The 9,247-nt window shown below is 37.4% G+C and overlaps 1 protein-coding gene across 2 annotated transcripts in view; it reads left to right on the plus strand.

Moving 5' to 3' along the window:
• The window catches only part of KANSL1L (KAT8 regulatory NSL complex subunit 1 like), an 80,422-nt gene that overhangs the window by 65,261 nt on the left and 5,914 nt on the right, over nt 1–9,247 (plus strand). For both annotated transcript variants that reach the window (XM_016196740.2, XM_016196741.2), the window contains exons 9-11: nt 5,958–6,083; nt 7,981–8,096; nt 9,066–9,190. In XM_016196740.2, coding sequence (XP_016052226.2) covers nt 5,958–6,083; nt 7,981–8,096; nt 9,066–9,190 — 367 coding nt within the window. The remainder of the gene's footprint in view (nt 1–5,957; nt 6,084–7,980; nt 8,097–9,065; nt 9,191–9,247) is intronic.

Here is a 9,247-nt window from a genome sequence, read left to right on the forward strand (position 1 = left end):
TTACAATCATCAATTCTGGTAAGAATGTAGTTATAATAGGACTCTACAAGCCTTTTGGGAAGTACTGTGAATTGCATTATAAGGCCTTTAAAGTATGTATTTTTTAAATAAGACCACCGAGGGGGGAAAAAAACCTATGTGTGTACTTGCTCAGAATTAATTACCAAATAGTGAACTCTATATTCTGACCCAGTGAATCAGTTTACAAGAACCTAGTCTAATCCTAAATATGAAACCACTGTTATTGACAAGTATATTTAACATATTTGTGTTAATTTAAAAAAATGGAAACAACTTGAAGGGCATAATAGGGATATGGGCACCTATCTAACAGTGTAATATACAGCTGTCAAAAATATCTTAAGTTCATATAAGGATAGAAACACTTATCAAAGGATGTTAAGTGATATAAAAGGACAAAAATGTTTTACTTCTATGTATGGTACAGTTTGACCATGTAAAAATGTTACTTTCTATCAGTCAAATGCAACGTGTGGGCCTTTTGGGGATCCAGATTTGAACTCAGCTGTATACACAAACACCCACACAGCCAACACAAGCACAATTTTTGAGACAGAGAAATTTGAACATGGACTGGACTTTGGATATTAGTGAATTGTTAGTTTTGTTATAAGTAATAGTGCATGTCATTACATAAATACACGCTTTGTTAGAGATTCAAGCTGACATATATGTACATGATATGTCCGGGATTTGCTTTAAAATACTTTTAGCAAAAATGGTGGGAAGAGTTGGAACGACTGGTTACCAGTTTATAATTTTGATGCTGAATGACAGGATAGTTCATTATCCTATTCTCCATTTGTTTTTTAGAAAATTTCCCACAGTAAAGTTAAAAAAATAAAAGCACTAGGGACAAAGAAAATTGTCTATGCTTAGGAAAAAAAGAGTACAGAAATAACAGGAAAATACAGGTTACGTTCTGGTTCTTTTTCATGATATAATTCTACTCCTTAGAATTTATCCTGAGACTAAACTTTTTAAAAATAGGAAACACGTATGCAAGAAATGATTATTTTAAGAATGCCCATGATAGAAATATCATCTTGACAACGAACTCTAACAGCTGAGGAATAAATTATGTTGTCTCTAATCAGAGGGATGTTAGGCAACCATGTAAAAAAATAACACTGAAGAGTGAGTTATCAGATAAAAAATATAATTATACATATATCCAAATAAAAATTGTTATAGTTGAAATATGAAATGACTGAAATACACAAAAATGAAATTATATGCTGCTAGATAAGTGAGATGAGGTGATTGATTATATTTATTCTAATGTTGCTCTTTTAGCTAACTTTAAAAAAAATAGGGCAGTGTAGATGTGTTAGGCACAGAATTAATGTCTCAGTAATGTAATGAAATGTTAGTAATGGGAAAGTAAGAGCTTAGAATAGGACATTTGAGTTGAATGCTGTATTATTAGACAAATCAATAAAGAATTATTTGTATCCCAATCTCTCCTCTCCTACCATTCCAACCCAAATAATTAAGCATTAACTAGGTTTCATCCTATGTAGGTGCCTTAAATAGCTAGTCATTAATTTTACTGTGATTAGTAAAATAATTTTATATTATTTTACTGTGATTGCTAGAGAATTAAGTAAAACTAGAATTCAACATTTATTGAGTACCTACTCTGTGCCAGATAGACTGTTAAGTGTTGAAGAATCAAAGCTGAATCAGGAAATAAAAGAAATTGAAATGTAATGGGGGAAGCAGACACACATAATTATTGAGATGTGATAGGCACACATATAATAAAAATATTCTAAAAAGAAGAGGGAGTGCGTAACTCCGGCTAGGGGAAGCAGAGGAAGAAAGGTTAAGGGTGCTGGGAAAGGGCAGGAGGAGGAACTGCAATCCGACAGTGATGTGTAGCTTAATGGAATTTAGAGGAAGAAGAGTGAAGTGTTTAAATCATCGCTCCTCACACCTTAGTGTGCACATTACTTGGGGATATCGTTAGAATGTACCTTCTGATTCAGTAAGTCTGGGATGGGGTCTGAGATTCTGCGTTTCTAACAAGGTCCTAGGCGATTCAAATACCATTGGCCCATATTGAGTAACAAAGTTTTAAAATGGAAAACAACATGTGACTTGTCATGGAGCCATGAAACAGTGTGCTGTGTTCAGGTATTTGTGTAGGGTGAACTGTTTGAAGCAAGCAGAGGGATGTTAGTGTGTTTGCCAGAACTTGGATTTATCCTGGACTGTCCGCTACAGTTGGCAGTTGTGCCAGCGCTGTTGACTTCAGGTAACAAGTAGGGAAAAGACAAACTGCAGTGGGTTGAAGAGTGAATAGCTTATTACTGTCCTATCTTGAGAAAATACCAGAAAAAGCCCATTTAAGGGCCTGTACTCACCAAAATACTTAAAGTCGTGAAAGATAAGACAATGGAACTATTTCAGACCCAAGAAAACTTGGAAGACCTGACAACTGAATGCAGAGTGATCAGAATTTTCTATAAAGAATATCAGGAATAATTGGTAAAATTTGAATAAGGCCTATCATTAGCTATTAGTATTAATTTCTTATTTTGATCAGTGTGACTTGGTAAGAGAATGCCTGTTTTTGGAAAATAGATATGGACATATTGAGAGGGGCATCTCGTGGCGTTCGGCAAGATGAAGCGCCGTGATTAATGCCCCGCTTGGGGAATGTGAGTCAGGGGCACGCGATGCTTCTCTGTACTGCTGCCAAGTTTTCCGAGTCTGGAATTAGGTCAGATTAAAGTCTATTACTTTTTAAGCGGTCAGATGAGACAGGAACAATAGCACCACACAAGCCAGGCCGAATCCTAGAGCTCAGCCTTCTTTGCCTGCCACGTCCTTGTCTCTCACTCACTTCGTGTTTCTTATAAATTTGCTCCCAGCCTGCTGTCTTCCTCCCTGCTACTCTCACAGTCAACTTAGTGATAACCCTTCTCTCCGCTACTGAAATAGCTCATCCATTTTCATTTCCAGTTCCTGTACCAAGTGATCTTGTCGAAAGTTGGGGTTCCCCAACCCCATTCCCTTCAGGTATTTGACAGAATGTTGTTGTTAGAGAGGCCCTGCCCCCGAGGCCGCCCCCGTTCGTGGTGTTCCCCACGCTCCCTTACTCTCCTGCTGCCATTGTTCTTGCCAAATTCGTCTTGCTCCCTTTTGCCCTCATATGTTCCGTTCGTTCTCCTCGCCATCAGCTTTTTCTGTTCCTATTTGGAATCTGCCACTGTGTCTGGGGAAGCCTCTCCTAGAGTTCTCTTACTCTCCCTGACTCCCTCATAGTCCTGTCTTCTGGTTGCAGTTTTGGCGATAATGCCTGTAGACAGCACGGGCAGGGCAGGGACCATGCTGGGGTTTTGCTTACCATTGAGTGCCAGGGTGTCACACACTGCCTGGCACGTAATTGGATCTCTGTGACGTTACTGAATGAATAAATGAAAAGGATGGGAAGGCAGGAGATAGGACAGATACTGGGTCAAGTTGTATTTTAGGATGGAGTCTAAGGATTTGGGAGAGCAAGAACCCAAAGGCTGGGAGGGTTATTATAAAAAGAACAGATGTGGAGTTAGACTCTGAATTGTCATATATTGCCTCCTGTTTCAAGAGTCCACTGCAACCTTACTAGACACTAAGAAGAGAAAAAATGGTACGTGTAAAGAAAACTTTTAAGTATAATTCAATAAAAAGCATCACCTTGGTGAAGATCAAACACAGCTGGCTTCTTGGTCCTGTGGTGCAGACACTGGCTAGTCTGGTGTTTCCCACTGTTATTTTTGCTGTCCAGAAATTTAACTGTCCAACTAGTCAAAGACGTTCAACTTTTACTTTGTAATCCCTTTACTCCTTCAGTCCTTATTAAGCAAGTGTGCTCTGCCTGGGGTGGATGTTCCTTGCTTTCTGTGGTTGCCTGTGGCCTAGTGTCCATGGGGTCTCCCAACTCAGGATGCAGCCCTGGTTCCTAGTTACTCCCAGCTCTGCATCCCACACTCGTTACAATGCCTCCTGTCCTGCTGCCTGGTGGGGCCTATTTTCTCCTGTAGTAAACATCTCTTGCCCCCTTTACAAAAAAAGAAATCCTGGAGGCCATCTAGGAATTCTAACATTTCCCGAGTCACTGTTTCCCTGCATCTAGTTTTGCTTTATGTCCATCTGATTCTCACCCATGCAGTCATCTCATCCCTTCTCGGGCGACTTCTCAGGCATCTTCATTGTGATGTGCTGCATGACTTATGGCTTTGGTTTTTCTTCGTTTGATTTGACACTCAAGTAAGTTCGTACACTCTTAGGGTTAATATCATTGTGGATAATTTTTTGGCTACCATGTCTTCAAATACAGCTCCCCATTCATTCTCTCTCTCCTGTTATCCCATTTCGGTTTGTCTTTCTTATTTTCCATCACTATATTCCTTTGAATTGTGGAATTCCTCTTCCAACCCACTGATTTTGATTTTCAGCTGTGTCCATTCTATTATTCAGCCCAGTGAGTGATGATTGTTTTTAAATTTGGAAATCCTATTTTCCATTTCTAAGGTCTCTCTAGAAGCCTTCTGTTTCTCATGGCAGTGCTAGTATTTCAAAGATTGTTCATTTGTACTGTGACTATTTCTTGAGATAGCTCTTCCACTTGTCGTTTGTACCTCTTCTGTTTTACGGTGTTGGTGGTCAGACTTTGGGAGTCTTGATTGTGCTCGTCGTTAAAGTGGCTACTCACACTGAGACTGTTCTGCCACTGTTTATGCTTTTCATGGCGAGGGTAGAAATTTGCACTCTACACTGGTTTTCAGAGGCAGGTAGGGATGAGCAGGACGTTTCATAGTGGGGCAGTGGACACTGCCTTATCTCGCCCTCCATGTCTCTGCTCAGGGCTCTCAGATTTTATCTAGTAAGACAGATGCTCTCTCACCAACCAGCCTGGCTGAGGTGTTGGGATCCTATTAGTTGCTCCAGATAATTGTGCTGCTCTGTTTCCCTTTCCTCCAGGTCTACAGCACCTTTGATGTAGACCACATTTTTGTGGCAATACTTTCCATGTGCTTCTGCACTGAGTTTGCTCTTTAGTATAATTCCATGTGCTATTAGTCTTTCAGAGATTCCTCACAAATTCTACTTACTTAAAGTCCCCCTTTTTGCTTGCTAGTATGGATGTATATGTGCAGATCTGTGCATGTCTATAAAATTTTTGTCTATCATTTTTAGGGTGCTTTGCCATCTTAAAATCAAGAATCCCAGTTACCGTTGGTATGCCATGCATTTTCAGTGTTGGTGAGAATTTGGCACTTCAGCCAACATACTCCTTTTTCCATTCCTTTCCATATTTCCAAACCCTTCAGAAAAGCCAGTCAATTTGATCAATATAGTACTAGAAATAACGGCATTCATACAGGTAATAATCATGAAGAAATTAACATATTCAATACCTGATTATATCAGATATCCTTCTAATGATGATTATCCCTATTTTACAGGTAAGGCAACTGAGGCACAGAGCTATTAATTGACTTAAAGTTTTAGAAAATTCATTGCTTTAAAAAAAGTGAAAATAGGCACTGTCAGAGGTCAATAAAATCTTTCTTGGTTCTGAATTATTTCCAGATTTAAGGGTGAGCACGAACTTAAGGATTTAGGTCATATTCAACCAATATTTACAGACTGAACTAATCTTCTCTATAACATTTTGTAATTCAGATGACTTTGAGAACAGATCCCTTTCCTTTTCATCTCCTGCAAATAATGGAGCAACTATAGGAAACTGGACAATTCCTGAAGATGTTAAGGAATCTTATTATTTTCAGTTTACAAGTATTACATCTTGGTACCTAAGTATTATATGTAATTTTAAATGGTATATTCACATTCTGCAGTTATAAGTAGAAACACTAACATATTCATTATCTGTTTGTGTTAAGGAACTAAAACTGCACGTTTCTTCTTTCCATTTGTTTTAGTACATAATACTTCCCTGAGTCAATGGAGAAATGGATATTCTACATGCAAGCCTCAAATAAGGTCAGAATCGTCTGCACAGCTGTTACAGGGAAGAAAGAAAAGACACTTGAGTGAAACAGCATTAGGTAGGTTAAAATGAGATAGTACTAAAAACTAAATTCTGATCTCCAAAGAAGCCCTGCTTCTTGGGAGTTTACAATCCAGTAATCACTAATTACACAAAACGTCCATGGTCCTGTGAACATTAAACACCACATTCATGTATCAGTTCAGATTGTTGACTGCGTATCCATCCACTTTATGGCAATTAAGGATTTCTTTCCTATACTCCCTGACTAGAGTTATATACTGACTATTTAACAGGACTTAGTTTCAGAGGTTGTGTTCTGGACTAAAACTATGTCAGTACATGGCTGACATACAGAAATTTATCACCACTTCTGGTACCTGCTTGTGGACGTGGCGATTTACTGAAGCTTCCTCAGAATTTTGAGAAATTGAACGAGATTCATTGAAGGTAACCACCTGGTTCAGCTCCTTCTAGGAACTTACAGTTCCAAGATGACCCTAGAAATATTGTTGAAACTAGATCCCTCTGGTAATACAAAGTGAGATTTTTGTGGGGATTTGAGACGATAGTTCCCACAATTATTGCAAATGATAAAAAATAAAATTTAACTGCAAAGATATATATTAGGAAATTATATACTTTTGGGTTTTGTTCATTGTTCCAGTGGATATCACACTGCGGGGTGCGGCAAAAGCAGGTTTACAGTTGAATGTGCAGGTTTACCCTTGTTTATTAACTATTGTGTTATTTTCCACATGAACAACTGTAAACCTACTTTTGCCCCATCCTGCATATACATTAGTCAAATATTCCCCAGATGTAATATCAGTATGCCCAGTAAATCAGAAACAAATTATATCCAAGATGTAGTGGACAATAATTATACACGAGGGATTTAACACATTTATCATAGTCTAGAAATCCCACCCAGACCCAGTCACTATGTGAAAATCATACCTATCATACCTGATGTAGTGTAGCACAAAATTAAACTCCTACCCACAACCGGAGATCTCATTGTTTTTTAGTGCCTCAATCTTAAGACAACCAAGAAACCTAGCCTTTGAGGAATGTTCAGACATGTGTACTGAAACACAGGAAAGCTTGCATGTCTTAATGTGTGATGGAATACAAGTTACCTAACATGTAAAATGTTTCACTTGGATTGATACATGTAAGTTCAAGTTTGGTGGAAACAAAGGGATAAAGGAACACGTATAATGCTATAATGCAAAGAACTAGATAACGCCATAAAGTGCAGGACCCCTGGTCTAGAGTCTGGTAAATATCATGAAAAATGAGCTCTTCTATAAGAAACCTAGGAGATAAGAACCAATTTCAATATGGATCCTGATTTGAATAATAATTTTTAACAAGTGAAAAAATGTAAATATGAACTGGGTATTAGATTTTATATTAAATGGGAAAATATTTTTTAAGATTCACACTAAAGTAAACAAAAGCAGTATATGAGTGAATAAGTTATATATATATGCACAAACAGGGAACCAAAACAAATAGAAAAAAGGATTGTGAGATACAAAAAATACCAAAGTAAACTTATCCAGAGAAAAATTTCATAAAAACAGGATACTATAAAAAATAACAGAAAAAGAAGTTTTATAAATTAGTACTTTAATAGTAGAAAAATTTTCAAAAATTAATGGTTAGAAGATCAAGCTAAGGAAACTTTCCAAAAAGTAGAACAATTGTATAAAAACTGTCATTATCCCAGAAAATGAAAATAATTGTGGTAGGACTGTGGCAGGAAAATGGAAATAAGTGTGGGTAAATTTTTTTCCATTCTCTTATTTTTTGTTTTTGATGAGTGTAAAAAATAAAAAGAAAGCCAATAAACAGAAAAGGAATCACGTTACCTAACCAGGAAAATAATTCTAATACCTCTAAGTCACGTTAATGTTTGACATTCTCAATGGTTTCTTCCATGGCAGGCGAAAGAACTAGATTTGAAGAATTTGCTTTTCAACGCACAGAACCAGGATCCCATAGCAATTTTACTGCTGTTACTAACGTGAACATTATATCAAGAACACAGAATTCATCACAAGTAGGTTTTTTTGTATACTGAACTCTAGAACTGCTTTATAGAATTTTAAAACTGGCTGATTTAAAGAAAGTATAACAGCCTTATTAAATTTGATTCAGCTTTTTAAATAGGGAGCCAATTGTTCATTAATCCTTGGTTATGGCTTTTATTTGTTAAAAATAAACTTTATCATAAGCATCCCTACTCCTTAGCATGAAGCTAAATGTCATCTTACTAGCAGGAGTCCAGCCCTTGTTATTTTGCTTTTTATCTGGTCAGAGAGTAAAGGTGGGAGGGTTTAGGGCCCTGGCCGGTGTTGCTCAGTTGGTTGGACATGATCCCAAGCACTGAGAGGTTGCTAGTTTGTCCCTGTAAGGGCACATGCCTGGGTTGCAGGCTCGATCCCCAATAGGGGGTGTGCAGGAGGCAGCCAGTGGATGTTTCTCTCTCCCCCTTCCTCTCTCTCTCAAATCAATAAAAACATTTTTAAAAAGGGTGTGAGGGTTTTAGAAAAAGTGTGAAGCTCAGGAAACAGGAACAGGAACACATAAGTGAAGATTGTAATAATGATCTTTACTAAATGACTCACCAAGTATTTCATAGAAATATTTCATATTTTGTAGTCTTTCCCAATAAAAAGTGAGTTTGTTAAGCGATCATTTCATTGACATTTAGGGTGCCTTATGGCAATCTTTATGATAAGAGTTTTCCATTTTAAGGCATTTCTCCTTTTTATGGTCATAAAAATAGCTTTGCATGTGCGCACACACAGATGTATGCTGAATACCTGCCCTACCCCCCAAAAAAGATTGTCTTTTCTAGAAGACAGGTATGCTTGCTTTCTTTTCTCAACATTTTATGGTCATATTTTTAATAATATATTTATAAAACTTTATAGGTACACTGCCATATCATTTTTATAGATGTGAGAGTATTGTCTCAGGTAACTAAGGATTGCTGTAAAACTACTGTAATCCTGTTTTGCTGCAGAATACTGCACGGCGGAGACTGCGAAGTGAGAGTTCTTATGACATAGATAATATTGTGATTCCCATGTCATTAGTGGCCCCAGCTAAGTTAGAGAAGCTCCAATATAAGGAAATACTTACTCCAAGGTATGTATACTTACATCTTTTTATTTCTTCTTTTTCTTGAATAAACTTAAATTTTCA

The sequence above is a fragment of the Miniopterus natalensis genome, chromosome 8 (genome assembly GCF_054644295.1).
Source record: "Miniopterus natalensis isolate mMinNat1 chromosome 8, mMinNat1.hap1, whole genome shotgun sequence".
In the NCBI taxonomy this organism is placed as follows: Eukaryota; Metazoa; Chordata; class Mammalia; order Chiroptera; family Miniopteridae; genus Miniopterus; species Miniopterus natalensis.